At 41.5% G+C, this 25,562-nt stretch overlaps 1 protein-coding gene across 3 annotated transcripts in view; it reads right to left on the bottom strand.

Moving 5' to 3' along the window:
• The window catches only part of MAMDC2 (MAM domain containing 2), a 173,315-nt gene extending 172,195 nt beyond the window's left edge, over positions 1 to 1,120 (bottom strand). For 2 of the 3 annotated variants that reach the window (XR_001829512.2, XM_037743824.1), the window contains exon 1: positions 6 to 801. Coding sequence is in view for 2 of the 3 variants with exons in the window: in XM_037743824.1 (XP_037599752.1) it covers positions 6 to 39 (34 nt within the window). In the remaining variant the exon portion in view is untranslated. Of the gene's footprint in view, positions 1 to 5; positions 802 to 1,072 lie in introns of those variants that run through there. The other variant, XM_017543444.2, reaches the window with a different exon arrangement.
• Positions 1,121 to 25,562: the final 24,442 nt, after the last annotated feature.

The raw sequence follows: 25,562 nt of genomic DNA, 5'->3' as shown, positions 1-25,562 counted from the left end.
CTTACCTTGCAACGCCAGGAGGACGCCCCTTAACAGCATGGTCGCGATTCAGGGAGGTGGTCTGGGAAGGGGTGCACGCTGCCAGCCCGCTGGGACAGGCTGCTCCTAGTGAAAGGGATCGTGGGAAGCAGGGTCGCCAGGGTCGCCGGGGACAGAGAAGTCGAGAGGCAAAGCTTGCTCTCTGAGCTGCCCAACTTTGCAGAGCGGCTCCCGGAGCGAAGCGGTACGCTGGAAGGTGCCCGAATGGAGAGCGCCAGCGCCGCGGCGCTGAGCAGCAGCCTCGGGTCAGACCGCGGCCCAGCTGGTCCTGGGCGACGATGCGGCTGGGCAGGCAGGAGACAACTACACACTTTGAAAGGCCAGCCACGACTGGCTGGGAGAGGAGAAGTCGGCCCGCAGTGCCTTCTCTCAGGATTTTAAAGCTTGGGACCAGGGCCCTTGCAGACACTTGGAAGGGGCAGGCCTTCCAGGAGTCCCTCCGCTGGGTTGGGACCGGAGGCGCGCGCCCCGCCCAGCCGCGGTGGGAACTAGCTTATTTCTGGGGACAGCTTCCCTGCATCTGGCATGTCAGTCCCGCAGGGCTGGCCCTAATTTTAACTTCTCCCCAGAATTAAAGAGGGTGGAATTCTCCTAGGACAGCCTGGAGGAAAATTTGGAAACGGTTGGGTGGAATAAGCTTCACATCTAAGGAGTTTCAGCGTTTACGGTCCAGCAGTGCTAACCCTGGAATACCACCCTCACTTTTTTAGCTGGTGGAATGTCTGGCATGCCTGGTGCTCAGCATTCCCTCCTTCCTTCCGGTGAAATGGGGGCATTCCTTGTCTCCAAAGAGCCATGACAGATTGATTAGTGGGAGCCTTTAACTGGGGGGAGGTGTTGGGGGAGGGGGTTACTTCTGAGGAACCTGTTTGCTTTGGACACTAAGTGGGTCTCCAATATTCTCTTCATCCAAAGAGTTCTTCCTCCCATCCTCTTCCTTCTCCTCCTCCTCCTTTCTCCCCTTTATAATTTTGTGAGGAGGGCATGGGTTTTAAAACCTGAGGGTGCATCAGAATCTGCTGAAGGGGCTCACCTTCCGTTTCTGATCCCGTAGTTCTGGAGTGGGTCTGAGAGGCTGCACCTGTGGTGGTGATAAGTTTCCAGAGGTGGCTGCTGGTGCAGCTGCAGCTGGTTTGGGACAACACTTTGAGGACCATTAGCCTAACAAACTCCTGTTGAGCCATCAGTTCCACCTGCTCCCATGCCTTCACCTGGCTTCCAGACCGCTGGTTCTCCTGGTCTTTCATTGGCAGCTTCTTCTCAGCCTCTTTGCTGTTGGTTATCTCTGTGACCCCTTACGATGAGAGTGCCTCCAAGTTCTTCCCTAGCATCTCCTATTTCTTTCTCCATTCATCCCCTCAATGCTTTCCTCCAGTCTCATAGTTTTAAATACCAACGATAGCTCGATAACTCCCGCATTTCTATTTCTAGTCCAGACAGCTCATAACACCAGACTCTTCGATCTCATTGCCACCTCAACATTTTCAATGGGATGCTTCAGAGCTATTTCATACTTAACAGGTTCCAACATGAAGGCTGCATATTTCTTCCCAAACCTGCCCTTCCCCTGCATCTTCCCCATCTCAGTTAAAAGAACTATTTTCCTCCAGTTGCTCAGGAGAGAAAACGTGGAGGCATCCTCAGCGTATCTGTTCCTGTCAGATATCGCCAATTTCTATCAGTTCAGAATTCAAAACACAGCAGATGCTGACCGTGCTCCGTACCCGTGGCGGTGATGCCTTGGTTGGTGCCCATTGCCCTCACCATCAGTCTGGGATACTGCAGTGCCCACCTGACCACAGTCTCCCTTCATTTTGTGCCTTGCTCGCCCCTACTCCATTCTTAACACACTAGTCAGGGTTATCCTTTTAATACAGAAATTGGACCATGTCATTCCTTGGCTCAAAACCCAACAAGTTCCAAAGTCACTTAGCAAAGTACAAAGTCTTCACAATGACCAACTAGGTCCTATAAGATCTGCTCTACCCTCTTAATTCTCTGACTTCAACCACCCTGCTTACTCCCTTCTAGCCACACAGACCTCTTGGCTGGTCCTCACAGTCCAGCTTTCCTTTCAGAATTTTGCAGTGGCTGTTCCTTCCACTTGAAATGGTCTTCCACAAAGAGCCACACAACTCACTGCCTAATGAGGTACTCACAGGTCACTCTGAGTATCAGAAAATTTAATAATCTTCTCCCCAAAAAGGAAAATATGTCTGGAATCCTTTTTATAAAGGTTAGAACAAATTTCATGTGTTTAAACAGTGACTCAAATGACCTAAAATTTATTAGTGTGTGGTATTTTGTATATATTTTTAAATTTATATTTTTCCTCAGGTAGTAGATAATAGCATTTACTGTGTTTACTATTATAAATGTTTTATGTAGATAATCTCATTTAAGCTTCACAAAACCTCTAGAGGATAGATATGTTTATTATCCCCATTTAATAGATGGGGAAGCTGAGGTGCGGAGTTCCGTTACCGTGGACAGTAGAGACAATAGTCAAACCCAGATCTGCTTTATTCCCAAAGCCTATTTTCTCAACCAGTACAGGACTCTTTCTCCCTTGGGTGTTATATTGTTTTTTTTGACTCCTTGATCACAGACGGTGCTAAATATCTGATGAATTTCATTGCATTACTTAAGTAAAAATTCAAAGACAGTTACACATCCATTTGAAACCTCAAACACTATTTTCACCCAAATGAGTTTTCAGCAACAAACTGGTGCGCCTTTTTCCAGATACTTATGGAGTATTTCAAAGTTTTAGAATTGCCTTAGATTCATGTTGTATGTTCTCTGAAGTTTTTCATGTTCCATAGGATAATGAAAAACTTCAAAGCCCTAAAGAGATCCCCCCAAAATTTAAAATATGATGTACAACCTTAAGGTGACATTGTGTATTGCCACCTATGGGAACAGAATCATTATACGTAACTACAAACTCAGTAAATTTTCTATTTTGCATATAGTTGTGTGATCCCAAGAATATATGATCCTTAGACATTGGCACAAGTTAGAATGTCTGAGAAGCAGACTCTGATTTGGAGTTTAATGTGCAGGGTGTTTAATCAGGAGTACCTTGGGATCAGTGCCATGGAAGGGGAATGGGTAGAGGGAGAGGAAGTTGCAATGCATATCCTGGAGTGGATATGGAGAGGAAGGAGGAATGGGTAGAGGGAGAATTGAAGTTGCAATGCATATCCCACAAAGCTTCTTTCAACCCCTCAGGGAACTATGGAGTTAAAACGGCCTATCCAACTTGTCTCATGTGAGGCTGAAATGAAAGGGCCTTTGTATTGCTGTCTCCGTCCGTCACTGGATGTAGCCTACCTTGGGATAGAAGTGATCTCCAGTGAGGCAACTCTCTGCACTGGGGAGGATCAGAAGTTGAAGGCTTATGACAATACTCCCAGCCACGGGGACCAAAAGTCCTTTCTTGAAGGGGGATCTGGACAGCACAACAATGCCTACCACAAAAATTCTGCAGAGAAAGGAAAAGATATTGTATGTGGCTTAAGTCAGGGTGCAGAGAAAAGGACTGAAGGAGGAATCCAGAGAATCTAGAAATTATGTGAACCTACTTCCTGTGGTCACTAATCATAGCACCCACACGGTACCCACCTGGTACTCTCTTATTACTTGGGAAACTGGATCAGGCTGCAAGGAACCCAGAACTCTATTCTCCAAGATTTAGCTTAAGCAACCGATCAAGTAATGCATGTAAGTTCTGGCTTACAGAAAGCACTCAGTACTTAGGTATTGTAATAGGTTGAATGGTGGCTCAAAAGATATCTCTGTGTCCCCGAACCTGCAACTGTGACCTCATTTGGAAAAAGGGACTATGCTAATTTAATTAAGTTAGGGATCTTAGGATGAGATCATCCTGCATTACCAGGTGGACCCTAAATCAATGGCAAGTGTCCTTATAAGAGTCAGAAGAAAGTTACAGACACGTGTAAGAGATGGGCATGTGAATATGGAGAGAGAGTAGAATGAGGCAGCCCCGAGCCAAGGAATGATAAATTCTCCCCTTGAGCCCCAGAAGACTGTACTCTGCAGACACCTGGATTTTGGGCTTCCAGCCTCTGAAACTGAGAGAATAGCTTTCTGTTCTTTTAAGCCATCCAGTTTGTGGTAATTTGTTCTGGCAACTGTAGAAAACTAATATAGAGTGCATTAAGTAAACACATGTCAGGCACTTAACATGCATTATCTCATTTAATTCATGCAATATCCCAATGAGGTGAATATCACTATTGTCCCCTTTTTACAGAGTAGGAAACAGGACCAGAGGGGGTCAGTTAACCTGCTCGAAGTCACTCATCCAGCCAGCATGTAGCAAGGATGTGATCCCAGATGCCTGCCTCTCCTGGCCACTACGCTGCCCCTAAATGCTTCCTCCTTACACAGTCATGTCTCTCCTAATGAGGGCTGCCTACACCACACACAGGCACCACGCCCTGCTCTCTCTGTAGGTTCCTGCATGATGCTCACCTCTCTCAGAGCCTGCCATCCTCTCTGCTCTTTGCCAGTCTGCTCCTGGCTCCCTCCAGGTACCCTTCACCAGGGGCTCTGCTCCTTGTTGCACCACTTCTAGCCTGGAAATTGCCAAGTTGTTGCTTCTAACTTTCCGGGTCAAGGTGAGGAAGATGAAGCATTGCTGCTCCTCTCTATCTAGTGTCTTCCCACATAGCCAGGTGAGGCATTGGAAGGAGTCAGCAAACCTGTAGGAAGAAAGTAAGAAAGCCAGCGCTTATGATTGCACCCTTGCCTGCACTACAGAGGTTAGGCTGATCTCATAGGCTGTCTTCGCTGCCCACTTTCCCTTCTGTTTGATCTCTCTCCTTGTTTTTCTCATGCAGTGTCATGCTATGATAAGCTCAGCAAATATTTCCTGAGCACCTACTATGAGCCAGACACTATGCTAGGGGCTGGAAATCCAGGGGTCAAGAAGACCCATCCTGTGCTGCTGAGACGGGAGACTGACCCATGGGACAAAAATGTCAATAAAATATGTGGATGAGGTAGAATAAAGACTGCAAATATAAAAAGTCTAGGGGTCAGGAAAGTCACAGAAATGAATGTAGTGATCTGGTAACAGGGAAGCAATAGGGAAGGATGGAGATTGTAGTTAACTGTAGTGAGCAAGCCCAATGAAAGGGCATTGCAGAAACCATCTCCATCCCATCTGCTCATGCTTCCAAAGGAGCCCAATATTCAGGTATTTATTTAATAGCTCCTGATTTTCAGATGCCAGCAAGAAATTAAAACAATATACTTAAATCTCTGTGGGGTAGAACAAAACCTGTTGGGAGGTTAAATTGAATTCTTGAGCTGAAGTTTGCAGCACTATGATAGAACCATGGAGACAGAGAGTGGGTGCCTCACTGCTCACTCCTCCAGAGGAGGTAGCCAGGCACACGAGAGCACTTCCATTCTACAGTATAGAAAATGGAGACAGAAAAAGTCTAGGCGACTTTTAACCAGGCTGCATGCATGTCTCTTAGTGGCAGGGATGGGATGAGAAGCCATTAATTAGCTCACCTCCTAGTTGGCCAGTGTTTGGAAACATGGAAAGGACTTCGTATATTCTAGGTCTTGCACAGATGTAAAGAAATAATAAAGTTGGTAATATCAATTATAGTTATTATACCTTGTTACATTCTCATATATCTCATATATATCTGTTTTTCTTCATATCTGGGTCTCCTTTAATCTATGCCAAGCCACTGTCTCTGGATTTTTGTCTGCCTGTTTCTGCCTCTCTCTCTTTCTCTCTCACTGTCTGATGCACTTTGTATGGGTTCACCTCTTTATCTGTCAATCTACACTCTGTGTTTTTTAAAAAAACTTTGACATATTTATTGGAATTACATTAAATGTATACATTGATTTATTATTTACCTTGGTCCATTGATATAAATTTTTGTGTTTTCCAGTAAACTTTTAAACATATCTTCATGTGAATTTTACAAACGTTATTCTAATTTTATTCAGAAGCAGGAAAAGACCAAATATGCAATCCTACAGTCGGTGGTCTGTGTTGCTTCCATGCCATCTCTCTCTCTGCATACACCCAACAGACCCCCACTCATTACACACTATCAGGCTAAAACAAGCTGGTAAAAATCATTCAGGCTCTGGGCTTGTCCTGCCAGTGACCTCCGTTGTTGCATTCCAGCAGGAGGTATCTGAAGACTCTGCCCTGAGGCCGGAGATGGTCCTTGGTTACGGTCCAGCACTGCTGGCCTTTCACTCCCAAAGAGAAGTCATGTGCCTGCTACAGAACTGAATCATCTCCCATGATGCACTGAGGCCCAAGGGGCAGTCAGTCCTTACAAATCTCCTTTTATTACAAAATATATAACCCACTGTTCAAGTTGCCACACACCGATGACTGAAACCATAAAGTAGGTACGTCTTCTAGAGTGAGCATTTTAAAGGAAATAGACACTTAAATGGATGCTTTCTCTCTAACATTAATCTTTTCTTCATCAGCTTACTCTGGATCCTGGGAATCAGACAGCTTTCATTGCAGCTTCAATGCAACCTTCTGATTTTTTTTTTAATTGAGGTTTTCTGAGCTGACCAGTCACAGTGATAATACTATCATATTTTGTTGAGTGTCTGTGATGTGGTCAATTCATGGAGGAAGAAACTAGGCTTAGAGACTTGCTCTAAAGTACAGGGCTGAGATGGGAGCTAGCCCTAGCTCCTACCAATGCCCTCATAACCTCGATGCCATCCACCCAACACAGGGAAGCTCTGAGCAGACACTTTGAAAGGTCCGGTTCCCAGATCCCCAGCCTCCTACCTCTATCCACAGGCAGTGCTGAGGCCAGGAAAACCAGGAGCTTGGAGAGGGCCATCAAACAGATTCACCCACAGCTCTCAAAAAGAACAACCCTCCGATACCAGTGTCACTAATCTTGGTCTTCTGGCCTCCAAAATAGTTAGACAATAAAAATTTCTGTTGTTTAAGCCATCCGGTTTGTGGTACTTAGTTACTACAAACTGATATATTCCTATTCATTTCTCAAGACCCAGTTCAAATGGCCCTTCTTCTATGTCTGTCTGCCTGTGCTGCAGAGTATATAATCCTGTGTCCTAAGCTATTCAGGCTGCTATAACAAAGTATCATACACTGGTTGGCTTATCAATAGCCAAAATGTATTTCTCAGTTCTGGTGGCTGGGTGTTGGGTAGGGGCCTGCATCTTCACGGATAATTGATTTCCTCGCTGTATCCTCACATGGCAGAAAGGGCAAGCGTCTCTCTTGGGCCTCTTTTATAAGTGTGCTAAATCCCATTTATGATGGCTCTGCCCTCATGACCTAATCACCTCCCAAAGGCCTGACCCTTCTAATGCCATCATTTTGTGGGTGAGAATTCCAGCATATGAATTTGGGCAGATATAAACATTCATGCCATAGCATGCTGAATTACAATGACTCTATGTCTCTGTGTTCTGCTATAGAGGCTGAGTTTCAAGGGTAGAAAGCAGAGCAAGTGTGTTTCATCTTTGGGTCTGCTCCTGTGCTATCTCCATACATGGCTAATTGTAGTTGCTCAAAAGATGCTTGTTGAAGGAACGACTAAGGAACAGCATATCCTCACTGGTCCACGTGGCCCAAGAACCAGCCTAAACTGCAGTCCTATGATTAGAAGAAAAAGAACTACATCTGAATTACCCAGGGGGAATTATTATTTATAAAATAATAAATATATATTTCAACGGGAATATATTATTTATAAAAATGAAACCACAGATGTGTTCTGGGAGCACAGAGCCAATCTGAAGAGGAGCAACTGACTGAACAGGGAGTAAAAGCAGGCTTGCGGGGGTCAGGGCAGCACATTTGGCAAACCAGAGAAAGGCAGACTCTCAAAAGCCCACTTTCATGAGAGGCAGATGAGGCCACAGAGAGAGAACCTCCTCTGGAAGGAAGTGACAGGCCTTGGATGTTGGAGGGAAAGAGGCTATGACACAGCTTGCATCCTGCCGCCCAAGTCTGTTCTGGCCCAGCTCCATGGTCTCCTATCTGAGACCAGGAGTAAGGCTGGGCTGTTGGAAAAGATAGAAAAAACTGTTCCCCTAAATCTCTACAAAACACTGGACCACAAATGGCTCTATGACTTGCATTAATAAGGACTGTGACAGTATTAAAAAGACAGCGGGTGAGCAGCCGTGCCATGCTCTGCTTTGCTATTGACAACCATGTCTGTGGCATTTCAGGGTTCACTGCAGTGAAAATGGGCAGCATCATGGCTGTGCCAGTGGTACAGGCTGGTTTGTGTGCACGCAGGTTCACCCCAGGACATCCTCCCAGATCCCAGGAGCTAATGCTCTGTGTTGCCTATCAGGGTTAAGAGTGAGGCAGAAGACCCTGGAATTTGACATATTCTAGCTAATGATGGCTCTAGAGACTAGGGAGGTCCGTGAGCAGCTTAGGCTAAACCCAGGTGGTGTGATTTCTCCTTTACAAGTTTTATTTGAATGCTTTGGCACGGAAACAGGAAGAAGAAAGTGTTCTGTAGCCAAAAACATTTCCAAGAACAGCAATGAAACCCAGCTTAGCTTCTGATTCACAATCTCTGACATTATTCATCTGTTAGAGTGGGGATCCACACACTGTGATTTGATTGAACTGAACAGGGATAGGGTGATATTCACAACAAAGGCCTCGGAACGGAGAGACGGAATGGACACCAACTGGGAAGATGACAGAGAGTGAATGTCAGCTCTGAATAGGTGTGTGGGGTGTGTGCATGGTGTGCAAAGACCCGTTCGCACTGAGAAGCTGAGTCACAGGGTTACTGCTAAATCTGGAAACCTAAAATGCAAACAGGTAAAACACTGGGGATTTAAGGATGTCAAATGACACTAATTCTTTCCAGTTTTCCCAGTACCCAAGACCCAAATAATTGGTGATAATGAAGAAACTCTAACTACCAGACATTTCAAGATGCCTCAGTGACCTAATCCAGCAAATCACCACTCCAGCTGTCCATGAGCACTGTCTGCAATCTGGGCAGTTGTTTCTTTTTAATACAAAGGTTGGCACTCACCAGATTATAATTTCTGGGATAGAAGCAAAGCTGTTGGTACTTCCTCAAGGCTCTTGAAGGTGATTCTGCTGAGCTGGGATTAAGAACACGCTGCCTTAATCCTTTCAGCAACAAAATTAAGTACTATCACTATTAACAGAAGGAAAAAAAAAGCTGTTTAAAGAGAGTGAGAAAGTGTTATACCAGGAATGGGGGCATGATTTTGTCATTGAGACCACAGCCTCTGGAACAAGACCACCTGGGTTCAACTTGTAGTTCTGCCACTTGCTATCTATGAACCTAGGGCACATTATTTGGTCTCTCTGGGCCTCAGTTTCCTCATCTGTAAGAGACAAATCACAATAGTACCTACCTCACACAGAGATTATGAGTACTAAATGAGTTTATATTGTTAGAGTGTTCAAAAGAGTGCCTGGCAAGCCACATACTATACAAATATTATTAATTTTCTAACAAGTCAAGTTTTTCACAGGTCCAGGCTTGTAGTTGAAGTTGATGACATAGTCTATCCATCAAAATAGGCTTTTCTATAGTGTCCTGCCTCTTAGGGTGGAAGGCACAGAAACTAGGAATGAAAATGGGACAATTAGTAGCATTGATGTTCTATCAGAATAGAAGAAACATTGACTGATTGACTGATAGACTGATGGAGATGGAGCCTCATTCTGTCATCTAGGCTGGAGTGCAGGGGTGCAATCTTGGCTCATTGCAACCTCCACTTCCCTGGTTCAAGTGATTCTCATGCCTCAACTCCCCGAAATAGCTGGGATTACAGGCACATGCCACCATGCCCGGCTAATTGTTGTATTTTTTAGTAGAGACAGGGCTTCGCCATGTTGGGCAGGCTGGTCTCGAACTCCTGACCTCAAGTGATCTGCCTGCCTCGGCCTCCCAAAGTGCTGGGATTACAGGTGTGAGCCACCGCAGCTGGCCAGAAAAAAACACTTAAACTACTGAATGCATCCTATTATAAATACCAACAACTAGGACATGAAAATAGTAATATGAAAATAATTTTAGGATTAAAATAGAAATCTTCATTTGATAACACTTGAGGAGGAGCAAACAAAATGGAATGGTATCTATGAAGAGGCATCTTACAAGACTATATTTCTAGAGGCTAAAGGAAATTATCTTGGGAGTTGGTTATAGCCCAAGGGGCAAGTCTGTCTGTATCTAATAAAAGTGTCTTCTGAAAAAAGAAACAGAGAGGGAACTTTTAAATGGAACATCTTGTTTTACAAACAGCTGGAAGCGCCTATAACTCCTCCCCAAACTGAAAAGATTACTTTTACATTATCCATTTTACAATTTTATGTATACATTTTAAAAACTCTCTTGTAATGTGGAAGATTTATTTATTCAGTCACCCATAGCAGGTTGGAAGGAGACATCTGGCTATCTAAAAAGCCACTGCACTCAGAATTTCTCCCATGGTGGGGCACGGGGATGCTCCATGGGGAAATGGATTCTTTCACCTGTAGGCTTCACTCCAAAACAAGGCAAGGGGACTACAATGGCTTCTGTGACTCTAGCCATGATAATCCTTGCAGTGGGGGGTTACATTCTTCATTTAAGTTTCCATACTGGCCCAGCAATATCACTGAATTCTTCCAAGAGAAAACAGCTCCCCTAGAGGTGTTACCCACAGGAGTCTCTGCTACCCACAGGAGTCTCTGCCAGGTTCCCGAGTCTATTTATCTTGCATTCCACCCCTTCCCTCAAGGTTCAATTCCTTTATTTTAAAATTACATCCTTTAGAAACTTTTTTTTTTTTTAAGCAAAGACTTCTGAGAGGTCGATTCCTCTTGTTTTTGAAAACATCAGTTAAAACGGATACTTCAGTTTGATGTAGACATCTAGATTAAAGTTCGGGGTAAAGATGGTGGATTGAACCACCAATCCAAATTTTGCTTTTTCAGGAATCACATAAAACTACAAAAATGAATAGATAGTATTAGAAATGCATGAACCTTTCAGGATATGGAAAATGGGAGAAGAGACAAAAACAAACTTCTGGAAGCCAGAAAGAAGACAGATAAATAAACTAACCCAGCGGGTCAAAGAAAGATTCTAAGCTGGCTTAGTTTTTTTTTTTCCTAACATCATCTAAACTCCAGGATATGGTAACACCAGGTAACACTGGAAATGGAATAACGAGGGTGCCTTAAAATAAGAAGGATTAGAAAAGTTGTTTGAGAATCACCAGCTTTCTAAATTCCCTCAACACCCCACATACTTGGATGAGTTATCTTCCCCATCCTAGCCAAAGGATACTCTGTAGAGAGCATAAAACAGAGATACCCTATACTTGGAGGACACAGACCTAGTCAAGAGCAGGAATCCCACACTGAAGCCAGAGGGAATAAATGAATATGTAGACACTGAAGGCCAAGACCCCTGCTCTAAGTCCTGTTTACCTACCCAGCTTCCACAGTGATTTGGAAAAATGCAAGAGTCATCTCTGGGGGATTTGACCAGCCCAAAAAGAAAAACTTACACATACCAATATTAAGATTACCCCCAACAAATGACCTAGCCAGATCACTCTCCCATAAAACTCACTCAGATCTTCCATCTGCTTTTTACTCACCCACAAGTAAACAAGAGAAGACACCTAAGTATTACCATACAGATGAAGAATGCCTCTAACTTACAAGATAAAGATAAGGCAAACAAACCACAAACAGAGAAAAATGACTTGGAGGGAAATTAAACTATGAGGGGAAGAGAAAACTTCAAAATAAAACTATTATTAATATCTTTAAAGAGAGAAGCTGATACTGAATCCCAGGAACAAGGTCAGAATGCTGTTTAAAAAATGACATTCAGAGAACATAAAAAAACTCTTAGAAATTAAAAACCTGAGGCCAGGCACAGTGGCTAATACCTGTAATTCTAGCATTTTGGAGGCCAAGGCAGGCAAATTGCTTAAGGCCAGGAGTTTGGGACCAGCCTGGCCAACATAGTGAAACCCATCTCTACTAAAAACACAAAAATTAGCTGGGCATAGCGGTGTACATCTGTAGTCCCTGCTACTCAGGAGGCCAGGCAGGAGGATCACTTGAGCCTGGGAGGTGGAGGTTGCAGTGAGCCGAGATCATGCCTCTGAGCTCTAGCCTGGGTGACAGAGTAAGACCTATCTAAAAAAAATGAAGGAAAAAGGAAGGAAGGGAGGGAGGGAAAGGAAAGGAAAAGAAATAAAAGAGGGGGAGGGGAGAGAGAGAGAGAGAAAGAAAGAAACGAAGAAACAAGGAAACAAAGAAAGAAAGAAAAGAAAATCCTGAAAGTAGAACCCAAACATTCAATAGAAAGGTTGGAAGTTGAGGTTGAATCAACCTCTCGGAAAGTAGAGCAAAAAACCAACAGAAGAAAAATAAAAGGAAAAGGTATATTATATAAATACATATTTATTTGTTTTTATATAGAAAATATCAAACATTATATTATTTTATAAAACATTATATATACAGTGTAGGAAGGCCAATATCTGGATAATGAGGATTTAAGAAGAGAATAAGGTGAATGAGAAAAAAATTAGAAATAATTTAAGGAATTTTTCTGAATTCAAATACATGAATTTCCAGACTAAAGGGAACAATGGATGAACAATGGATGAAAATAGATTCATAACAAGGCATATAATTGTGAAATATCAGAACAATCGGGACAAGATCTTAAAAGCTTTCTAAGACCAAAAGTGAGTCACACTCAAAAGCCAGTTATACTCAGAATAATATAAACATTGATCTTGATCTAAGCAAAATTACACTATTACTATATTATAAGCATGAGGGCTCAAACCAATATCAGATTCAATGAAATCCCTATCAAAATGCCAATGACATTCTTTACAGAAATATTTAAAAAATCCTAAAATTCATATGGAACCACAAAAGACCCAGAATACCCAAAGCTATCCTAAGCAGAAAGCACAAAACTAGAGGAATTATATTACCTGACTTCAAATTATACTACAAACCTGTAGTAACCAAAACAGTATGGTATTGACATTAAAAAAACAGACAAATAGACCAATACAGAACCCAGAAACAAATCCATATACCTACAGTGAACTCATTTTCAACAAATGTCCTAAACACCTACAGTAAAATCATTTTTGACAAATGTGCCGAGAACATATACTGAGGAAAAGACACTGTCTTCAACAAATGGTGCTGGGGAAACTGGATATCCATATGCAGAAGAATGAAACTAGACCCCTATCTCTTGCCATATACAAAAATCAAATCAAAATGGATTAAAGACTTAAATCTATGACCTCAAACTATGAAACTACTATAAGAAAACATTGGGTAAAATCGCCAGGACATCATTCTGGGCAAAAATTTATTGAGCCACACCCCACAAGCACAGGCAACCAAAGCAAAAATGGATAAATGGGATCACATCAAGTTAAAAAGCTTCTGCACAGCAAGGAAACAATCAACAAAGTGAAGAGACAAACCACAGAATGGGAGAAAATATTTGCAAACTATCCATCAGACAACGGATTAATAACCAGAATATATAAGGAGGTTGAACTCTATAGAAAAGAGTCTAATAATCCCATCAAAAAGTGGGCAAGAGATTTGATGAGATACTTCTCAAAAGATGATAATATAAATGGCAAACAGGCATATGAAAATGTTTTTAACATCATTGATCATTAGAGAAATTCAAATCAAAACTACAATGAGAGATTTCGTCCCAGTTAAAATGGCTTTTATCCAAAAGACAGGCCAATAGCAAATGCTGTTGAGGATGTGGAGAAAAGGGAATGCTTATATATTGTTGAAGGGAATGTAAATTAATGCAACCACTATGGAAAACAGTTTGGAGGTTACTGAAAAAACTAAAAATTGAGCGACCATATGATCCAGCAATCCCACTGCTGGGTTTATACCCCAAAGAAATCAGTATATTAAAGAGATATCTGTACTCCTATGTTTGTTGCAGCACTGTTCACAATAGCTAAAATTTAGAAGCAGCCTAAGTGTTTTATCAAACAACCTAATTTGTTTACCAAGCCATTTGTGTGTGTGTGTGTGCATATATATGTGTGTGTGTGTATATATATATATATGTGTGTGTGTGCGTATATATATATATATATATACACACACAAATGGTTTGATAAATATACATATATATGTGTGTATATATATACATGTATATATGTGTGTGTATATATATATACACATGTATATATATGTGTGTGTGTATATACACATGTATATATATGTGTGTGTACACACACACACACACACACACACAGAGAAATGGCTTAACAAACAAATGCCATTGTCACCCTAGATCCCTGGAACCTGACTGCACTGGACCTACTGCAACTGTTAATGTCCCCAAAAGTCAGACTCCATTGTCACCACACAATCCTACAAAATGAACAGTCAAAAGAGCTTATATCTTTTGTTTGTTACTTGGGAATTTAAATCTCACATGGTTGCATCTGATTAGTAGAGTCCAGGCCACATGATTTTATTCTAGCTGAAAGAGAAGCTGGCAATTTGAACTCTGAGTTTTGTATTGCAAGGACAGAACTTATAACATGGAAGTTTCCCATACTTAGAAAAGTTCTTCAGAAGACAATGGGTCACAGCAAATGTGACACAAGCCTATTACGGGTATCACTTAAAATAGAACTGATTAACCATTTCATACCCATTAGGATAACTATTATCAAGAAGACAAAACCAAATGTTGATGAGTATGTGGAGAAATTGGAGCCTTTGTGTATTGCTAGTGAGAATGTAAAATGGTGCAGATGCAGTGGAAAACAGTATGGCTGTTCCTCAAAAGTTAAACATAGAATTACCATATGGTCCAGCAGTTTAACTTCTAGATATATTGAAAACAAGGACTGATATGGTTTGGCTATCCTCACCAAAATTTCATCTTGAATTATAGCTCCCATAATCCCCACATGTCATGAGAGAGACCTGGTGGAAGGTAATTTAATCATAAGGGTGGTTACCTTCATGCTGTTCTCCTAATTGTGAGTGAGTTCTCATGAGATCTGATAGTTTTAAAAGGAGATTTCCCCCCTTTTGCTCAACAAGTCTCCTTGCTGCCACCATGAGAAGAAAAACATGTTTTGTTCTCCTTCTGCCTTGATTGTAAGTTTCCTGAGGCTTCCCCAGCCATGCTGAACTGTGAGTCAATGAAACTTCTTTCCTTTATAAATTACCTGCAGTTTCAGGTATATTTTTATTAGCAGCATGAGAATGGACTAATGCAATAAACTGGTACTACAGAGAGTAGGGCACTCTAAAGATACCCAACATGTAGAAGCAACTTTGAAATATGGTAACAGGCCCTTTGAAACCATTTGGAGGGCTCAGAAGACAGGAAAATGTGGGAAAGTTTGGAACTTCTTAGAGACTTGGAGGGCCTCGAAGACAGGAGATGTAGGAAAGTTTGGAACTTCCCAGAGACTTGTTGAATGGCTTTGGCCAAAATGCTGATAGTGACATGAACAATGAAGTCCAGGGTGAGGTGGTCTCAGATAAAGATGAGGAACTTGTTGGAAACGAGTAAAGGTCACTCTTGCTATGCAAAGAGACTGGTGGCATTTTGCCCCTGCCCTAGAAATCTGTGGAACTTTGAACTGGAGAGGGATGATTTAGGGCATTTGGCGAGAGAAATGTCTAAGTGGCAAAGCATTCAAGGGGAAGTAGAGCATAAAAGTTTGGAAAATTTGTAGCTTGACGATGCGACAAAAAAAATCCCCATTTTTCTGGGAAGAAATTCAGGCTGGCTGCAGAAATTTGCTTAAATAATAAGGAGCCAAATATTAATCACCAAGTCAATGGGGAAAATGTCTCCAGGTCATGTCAGAGACCTTCACAGAAGCCCCAGTCATCACAGACTGGGAGCCTAGGAGGGAAACATGGTTTCATGGGCTAGGCCCAGTGCCCTGCTGCTGCTCTGTGTGGCCTCAGAACTTGGTGCCCTGCATCCCATGTGTGGCTAAAAGGGGCCAATGTACAGCTCGGGCTGTTGCTTCAGAAGGTGCAAGCCCCAAGCCTTGGCAGCTTCCATGTGGTGTTGGTCCTGCAGATGTGCAGAAGACAAGAATTGAGGTTTGAGAACCTCTGCCTAGATTTCAGAGAATGTATGAAAATGTATAGCCCAAGCAGAAGTTTGCTATAAGGGTGGAGTCCTCATGGGGAATCTTTGCTAGGACAGTGTGGAAGGGAAATGTGGGGTTAGAGCCCCCACACAGAATTCCCACTGGGGCACTGAACAGTGGAGTTGTGAGAAGAGAGCCACTGTCCTCCAGATCCCAAAATGGTAGATTTACTGACAGCTTGCACTGTGCACGTGGAAAAGCCACAGACACTCAACGCTGGCCATGAAAGCAGCCAGGAATGGGGCTATACTCTGCAAAGCCACAGAGATGGAGCTGCCCAAGGCCACGGGAGCCCACCTCTTCCATCAGGGTGTCCTGCACATAAGACATGAAGTTAAAGAAGATCATTTTGGAACTTTAAGGTTTAATGACTGCTCTATTGGATTTTGGACTTGCATGAGGCCTGTAACCCCTCTGTTTTGGCGAATTTCTATCATTTGGAATGAGTATTTTTACCCAATGCCTGTACCCATATTGTATCTAGGAGGTAACTAACTTGCTTTTCATTTTACAGGCTCATAGGTGGAAGGGACTTGCCTTGTCTCAGATGAGACTTTGGACTTGGACTTTTGAGTCCATAATGCTAGAATGAGTTAAGACTTTGGGGAACTGTTGGAAGGGCATCACTGTGTTTTGATAAGTGAGGACATGAGATTTGGGAAGGGCCAAGGGCAGAATGATATGGTTTGGGTGTGTCCCTACCAAAATCTCATTGTAAATTGTACTTCCCATAATCTCCACATATCATGGGAGCAAGCTGGTGGGAGGTAATTCAATCATGGGGGAAGTTACCCTCATGCTGTTCTCATGATCATGACTGAGTTCTCATGAGATCTGACCATTTTATGTGGGGCTTTTCCCACTTTTGCTAGGCACTTCTCCTTGCTGCCACCATGGGAAGAAGGACATGTTTGCTTACCTTTTTGCAATGATTGTAAGCTTCCTGAGGCTTCCCCAGCCATGCTGAGGTATGAGTCAATTAAACCTTTTTCCTTTATAAATTACCCAGTCTCAGGTATGTCTTTATTGGCAGTGTGAAAATGGACTAACACAAGGACTCAAACAGATATTTGTCCATCAATTTTCATAGCAGCCTTATTCACAATAGTCAGAAGATGGAATCAATAGATGTTTATCTCTAGATGAATTGACGAATAAAATGTATTGCGTTGGTTAATTTTATGTGTCAACTTGACTGATCACAGGATGTCCAGATATTTGACCAAACATTATTTCCCGGTGTGTCTGTGTAGGTGCTTCCAGATGAAATTAGCATTGAATCAGGGAATTTAGGACAGCAGTTTGCCCTCACCAATGTGGGTGGGCATCATCCAATTTATTTAGGGCCTGAATAGAACAGAAATATAGAGAAAAAAAGAATTTAAGCCCTTCTTACCTGATTGCTAGAGCAGACATCCATCTTTTTCTGCCCTCAGTGTTTCTGATTCTCAGGCTGAAATTTATACCATTGGCTGCTCTGGGTTCCAAGCCTTCAGACTTGGACTGAAGCTCACCATTAGCTTTCCTGACTCCAGCTTGCAAATGGCATATTGTGGGATTTCTCAGCTTTCATAATTGTGTGAACCAATTCTTTATAATGACTCTCTTCCTATATATATCCTATCAGTACTGTCTTCTGGAGAACCCTAATATGTATGGCATATATATAAAATGAAATATTTTTCAGCCTTAAAAAGCAATGAAATTCTGATACATGCTACAAACGGATGAACTTTGAAAACATCATGCTAAGTGAAAATCAGTTAGATGCAAAATGACAAGTATTGCATGATTCCACAGGCATAAAGTACTCACTATCACACTGATGAAGACAAAGTAGGATAGTGGTTACTAGGGGCTGAGAATTAAAGGGAATGGAGAATTATTGTTTAATGGGTACAAAAATTTCAGTTTGGGAAGATAAAAAATTTGGGAAGATATATAGTGATGATTGTACAACAATGTGAATGAACTTAAAGTCACTGAATCGTACACTTAAAAATGGCTTAAATGGTAAATTTTATGTACATTTTACCACAATAAAAATAGAATTAATCAATAATTCTGGAAATCAAAAAGAAATGGAAATTGACCAGATTATTCATTTCATTACTCCTATACTTTGGTGTTTTTCCAGAGAGTAAGATAGAATAGAAAATAAAAAATGATTTTTACTAGATCTTCTGTGTGACATCTACTGCACAGCAAGGGACAGTTTATACCAGAGTTATGAAAATTGAATGCTGAAATTAGAACCCCAAAGAATTTAGATAACACAAGGACAGTCTTGCAGCCAATGTTCAGTACAACATATTGAAAATTTGAGCATCAAAATAACAGTCATCTGTGTTCAAGCCTCCCCATTTCAGTGCAATAAAAAGAGATTTTGAAAACCTAGAATTGGCTGGGCACAGTGGCTCACGCCTGTAATCCGAACAATTTGGGAGACCAAGGCAGATAAGGTCAGGAGTTCCAGGCCAACCTGGTCAACATGGTGAAACTCCATCTCTACTAAAAATACAAAAATTAGCCAGGTGTGGTGGCACATGCCTGTAATCCCACCTACTCAGGAGGCTGAGGCAGGAGAATCACTTGAACCCGGGAGGTGGAGGTTGCAGTGAGCTAAGATCATGCCACTGCACTCCAGCCTAGGTGACAGAGCGAGACCCTGTCTCAGAAAAATAAAATAAAAATTTTAAAACCTGGAATCAAGAATAGCAGAATGGGCTTATTGACTACAAAAATACAAAAAACTAGTTTTCTTTTCTGAAGGGTTTTCAGATTTATTTTCTTTAACCCTAAAGTAAAACCAGTTATTAATAAAGGCAAAAATCAGAGAGAGAACAATTGAACAATAATTAGCACAGGAAGTCTGGAGCCAAATATTCCCTGATCTCCAACTGACTTTGAGCAAATTGCTTAAGCTCTCTGCTCTTTAGCTTTCCTTGTTCTACAATGAAAATGATAGCTTCCCCACCAAGGCATTGGGAAATTCATCAAATTCACCACTGTCAAGCAAGTTCATAGTATGCAGAAAGCCAGGGCAGGCATTTTCTTCCTTTCAAATACATAGAATATCTATAAAACAATATATTGAGCAAGAATCATCAAATGTCTATTTCATGCACACAAAATGTCCAAATAATAAAATTAAAACTTCGTATACAACTGTTAGAGTTTTCTATGTTATGGCTTTCAAAAGTCCAAACACATTGATTCCCAGCTGCATTTCAACTCCACCCTGTGTCTCTTGCCTCTTGTCCTGATGACTTATTGGTATCTGATGTTCAGGAGAGGAAGTAACTCAGCAAATGGGTCAATCTTCCAAACCATCAGACTCCTATTTTTGTTTCCCAATCTTCTTTATCTTAGCACAACTAAATTGCAACCTTGAATTCAAGGATATCTTTCTAAGAACCTCTCAAATGCATGATTTACAGATTGCTTTGGAGGTAAAGCAAGCTAACTTGAGCCTTTAAATAAAAGTGACCTTGTTACTTTAAGAGGAAAATAATAAATCTATCTGAAAGACTTTCAGCCTTCAATTATTTTTCAAGCATCCTAAGTTAATTAAAAGAGGGCAATATACAAAAGACGATAGCCTTTTCCATATAAGCTATAAATACGCCATCATTAACAAATTTCATTACTGGCGAGAGAAGGCAACAAGCCCTTCTAGTTAAGTTCAGCATTTAACTTAAGATGATGGAATGGCAGCTGTGTAGTTAATGTTTTAAGTAGTTAAAATATTTTTAGAGTCATCCTTTAAAATCTGACATGTGCATTAAAAATAAATGAATATACTCTAAGGCAGTAAGCTTTTGTTTAGACTTTGGGGTCATTTTAGTGATTTATCTTTCTTGTTTCAGCTACAGATACTTTAGAAATATTAATTAGAAAGAAAGAATTATAGTGCTGACTAGGTCTAACTTACTGTGTCTTCTTTTGTAGTTATGTGGCTTTTTATTATAGTACCCTGTTGAAGGGAAATTTGTTTTACAATGATGACAAACCTAAACAAATTCGGCCTGTGTGGTGGGGGAAAAATGCTGTATTTCTTGAGCATAACTGTATTATAATGTGCTGACAAATTCAAAGTAACTGCTCTGAGTAATAAATGCGTAGGGAAACTCCAGACCAAAGGGACTGGAATGGTAATGACAGAAAGGAAATACCCTGATTTTATTTTTTCCTAAAAAGTAAGCTTAAGTTCCAAGTGTTTTTCATTCAAGAGTTCCAAATATCTTTCAATGGTGTCACTACAAAAATGAAATGAGAGAAAACAAAGAGACATATGAATGCCCAGTCTGTTCCTCTGAAAACTACATGATTAATTCTCATGAACAAGTCTTTGTCCATTAAGCTTGACTGGCTCTGGGCCAGCCTGGTGGGAGGGGTGCTGACAGGATGTAAAGTTACTATAGCTTCAAGAGTGTGGGGTTTGATTTCAGACTGCCTGGGTTCGAATCTCTGCTGCACCACTTAGCAGTTCCTTAACTTCCCTGAACCTCAGTTTCTTCTGTCAATGAGAGATAGTAACAGTCACAATCTCCTAGGATGAAGTGAGATAACGTATGTAAAGCACTTAGCACAGGCCTAACACATAATAAACATTCAATAAATATTAGCCAACTTAGTTTTGCTATGATTTAACAACTCCCAAGAGCATAGCCCAATTAGCATTCAAAAATTATTTGGGCAAGGGATGCCCTTATAGGCAAATGAAAAATTTAGTAGAATTCAGTGATTTCTTCCAGGTGCAAAAGGTACTTCCTAGTATAAATTAGAAGCACAAAAACCATATAATCCTAGAATAATAATGAGAAACTATGATGTGGTCCTTAACACTGGCAAAAGAACTTGGGGGAAGGTATGAATTGAGTACGCAGACTCCACAGGCCAGGGAAGAACCAAGTCCTTTTCTTTTGAAGCTGGGAGGTGGAGAGCCTCGGGTAACTTTTCAAGTCCATTGCCCTCCACCTGGAAACAGACTCGGGGCTGTTGCAGGAGGCACGGTGGGAGTGAGACCAGCCCTTTGGTTTGTGTGGGAGCTGGATGAGGCCTGTGACTGCCAGCTTTCCCCCACTTCCCTGATAACCTTCATGAGTCAGCAGAAGCAGCCATAATCCTCCTAGGTACACAACCCCAGTGACTTGGGAATCTCATGCCATTCCCCACAGCAGCCACAGCAAGAACCACCTAAGGAGAGTCAAATATACCTAGCCCCACCCCCTCCTGCTGGTCCTTCCCTACCCACCCTCGTAGTGGAAAATAAAGGGTATATAATCCCGGGAGTTCTAGGGCCCTGCTCTCGTGCAAGTCCTCTCCACACTACTACAACTGATGCTTTCTGTAAAGCACCACCTTCTGTCAGGAGGCCAATCAGCACAAAAATAGACCATTAAACCACCAAAGCTAAGGACCCTCATGGTGTCCATGGGACCCTCCACCACCTCCACCAGCTCAGGGGCTGGTATCCATGACTGAGAGACCCACAGATGGTTCACAACACAGGACTCTGTATAGACAAACCCCAGTATCAGCCCAGAGCCAAGCTGACTCTCTTCTAGGTGGCTAGACCCAGGAGAGAAACAGCAATCACTATAGTTCAGCTCATAGGAAGCCACATCCATAGGAAAAAAGGCAGAGTAGTTCAGTAAGGTACCCCCTTGGGACAAAAGTATCTGAACAACAGCCTTCCGCCTTAGATCCTCCCTCTGACAGAGCCTACCCAAATAAGAAGGAAGCAGAAAACCAACCCTGGTAATATGACAAAATAAGGCTCTTCAATACCCCCTCAAATCATACTAGTTCACCAGCAATGAATCCAAGCCAAGAAGAAATCCCTTGATTTACCTGAAAAAGAATTCAGGAGGTTAGTTATTAAGCTAATCAGGGAGGGACCAGAGAAAGGCGAAACCCAATGTAAGAAAATCCAAAACATGATACAAGAAGTGGAGGGAGAGAAATATTTATGGACATAGATAGATTAAAGAAAAAACAATCAAAAACTCAGGAAACTTTGGACACACTTTTAGAAATGTGAAATGCTTTGGGACATCTCAGCAATAGAATTGAACAAGTAGAATAAAGAAATTCAGAGCTCAAAGACAAGGTCTTTGAATTAACCCAATCCAACAAAGACGAAGAAAAAAGAATAAGAAAACATGAACAAAGCCTCCAAGAAGTCTGGGATTATGTTAAACGACCAAACCTAAGAATAAACGGTGTACTGAGGAGGAAGAGAATTCTTAACACCGGCAAATTTTTTTCACAGAGGGAGAGAGCGTGGTTGAGTCCAAAGTGCACTGGACTTGGAATCAGAAAGAACCCAGATGTAGTTCTTCACTTGGTCACTGTAGCAGGTTAAATAGTGGTCTCCAAAAGATATGTTCAGTTCCTAACCCCTGATACCTGTGAATGTGACTTTATTTGGAAATTGAGTCTTTGCAGATGTAATTAAAGATATCAAGATAAAGTCATGTTGGATTTAGTGTGGGCCCTAAATTCAATAAAGAGTGTCCCTATAACAGAAAAGAAGATACAGACATGCACAGAGGGGAGGTCCATGTGAAGATGTAGGCAGAGATTGGTGTGATGTGGCTGCTTGTCAAGCAATGTCAAGAACCGTGGGCAGCCACCGGAAGTTGGGAGACAGGCATGGAATGGATTCTCCCACAAAGAACCCGAAGGAACCAATCCTGCCAACATCTTGATTTCCGACTTCTGGCCTCCAGAACTTTGACAGAATAAAATTCTGTTGTTCTAGGCCACCTGTAATTTCTTACAGCCACTCTAAGAATCTCATACAGTCACTAAGGTGGAAAGTTAGTGAACCTCTCTGGGAACTAAAGAGATCAGGATATAAAGGCACCTGGACATAGCAGGAGCTCAATAAATGTTAAGAAAAAAATCAAGGTATGAGACACTGTTTACACTGAGTAAAAAAATATGTATGTCTATCAAACATAGAAAGCATCTCTTCAATTGTCCACAAGAAACTGGTGACGTTGGTTACGTTGGGAAAAGAGAACTGGATGGCTGGGGAAAAGGGCTATGAGGGGAACACTATGGTTTTGAAACACAGTTGCAAATTCTTTGGCACTCTCCCATCAGGAGATAGAAGCTCTGATCCTTTTCCTGGAAACTGTTGGGGCTTTGCCTCTCTCCTAATGAATGGAATGGAAGAGAATTTGTGCTGCATGATGTCTGAGGCTGCATTTGAAAAGGGCATGTGGTGTGTGCAGGCTTCCCTTGGGACAATTACTCCAGAAGTCATCAGCTGCCATGTTAAAAGCCCAGCCACTGGGAGGCCACCAGTAGAGAAACCACGTAGTGACGGACAGAGAGAAGAGAAAGAAGAGAGATGTCCGAGGAGCCTCGGCTGCTCTAACCCCTAGCTTTTTTGAGTCTTTCCAGCTCCACCAACAAACATGCATGATGCCTCCTTTGATATGGGCCCAGCTCCAGCCACAGTCTGATGGCAACCGTGTGAGAACCTGAACAAGAACCAACTTTCTGGTCCCATTCATCCTCAGCTTCATTACTAAATGAAGATACCATTACTATGTTAAGCCACTGTTTGGGGGAGCTTTGTTACATACAAACAGATAACTGAAACAGAGACTCTACTTTTTATCCTTTACATATTTTGAATTTTCAATTACATGAATGTATTATTTATGTAAAAAGTAAACAAACTAAAATTATCCCCTGAACTCCCTGGTATAGCTTTCAGCTATACCTAACCCTTAAAATGGTTTCAGCAACAGAATTGTTCCAGTTGTTCTTGGTCTGAATATCCCCTGGGACTTACTAAGTGGGAATCTGCCTGGTATGAATTGGAGAGTGCTGGGATGCCTCCTTGCCCTGCTCCAAATAAAAAACCTTGCTTCCTCAACAATGAAAATTAACGTCTTGGTGAATAATATATGTAATATGTCCCATCTCATTAAAATTAAATAAATGCAGCTCACCAACTATTTTCTAATTATCAAGTAAGAAACATACCTTCCAATGGAAGGACTAGCTATCAGCACCATAACCAAACATCATGAGTAGAGGGTAGAGTAGCATGATGTGACTCCAGGTGCTATACAACATGACGTGTACAACATGACGTGTACAGCATGACCTATGAAGTACTTGCTCCCAAAAGACTGAACCTGAATCTACTCAGGCTGTTAGGTCTACCTTTAAGTTTACAAGAAATGCAGGTGCTAGAGAAACAAGTTCAACTCCACCCTGAGGATACCATTAGACAAATCAGAATATCGAAGCCTCTAGAAGACAAAAGGCCTGGTCTCTTCAGAACAACATTGGTGAAGAGGTGGGGAACCTGGCATTCTTATACACTGCCAGTATAACTGCACATAATCTCCAAGGCCATGTATATTCCTGGCTTCAAAAAACACCTCTTTCTACCTCAGTTCCAATACACATTTACAAATAAAACTTTGAGTTCATCAGTCTTTACACCTAAATGAACAACCATCCAAGAACAAATGAAGTACAATCATATAATTTACAACAGAACATGAAGGATTTGATTCAGTTAGATAGTGAATATGTTGCCAGACAGCACTTCAGGTGACCTGTGTTACAGCCGAGATGATAACCAAATTAAAGTGAGTATTAGTGAAGTAAAAGAAGAATTTAACCAATACCTTCATGCCTCTCTCAAACTGGAGAGCTTTTTTTTTTAAGGTATTAATCCTTTGGGCTCATGAAGAGTCCTTATAACACTTCTCAATTGTTTTATTTACTTAAAGTAGCTTGGGACTGAGTTAGAACTGCAATGTTAAGAAAGCTAGTAGGTATGTTAGAACAAGTTAATTACATCCAAAAAGCTCTTCATCTATTTACTATGCACGGTTGTTCTGAGATTTACTATGCCATCAAAGTGGGACTCCAGCAACCTAATGAAACTCACTATTTATGCCTACAATCACAGCAATAATATTTTAAAGCCATCTCATTAGTAGAAATATTTGCAGTCAGCCCATTTGGGATGCCCTTGGAAAAAAAATATGGGAAGCATATCAAAAGAACATAGTTCCCTTTCAGCACAGGGGTTATTTATCAAAATGTTAGAGAAAATGACAACATTAGATTAGTGCAACTGGTTCATTCTTTCCCCCAGAAAACTATTTAAAGATGTCAGACCACTTAAGAATCTGCTGAGTTTAGGGTGAATTAACACAAAATTGTAAACAGTAGTTTGCTTTCAGAGAGAATAAATATTTAGGAGAAATTAGAAGCAAAGATTATTGCTTCTATTTTTCTACCTAATACCT

Source organism: Cebus imitator, unplaced genomic scaffold (assembly GCF_001604975.1).
Source record: "Cebus imitator isolate Cc_AM_T3 unplaced genomic scaffold, Cebus_imitator-1.0 Scaffold155, whole genome shotgun sequence".
Classification (NCBI taxonomy): domain Eukaryota; kingdom Metazoa; phylum Chordata; class Mammalia; order Primates; family Cebidae; genus Cebus; species Cebus imitator.
The sequence above is the reverse complement of the archived record's forward strand: the minus strand, read 5'-3'. Positions and strand labels throughout refer to the sequence as shown.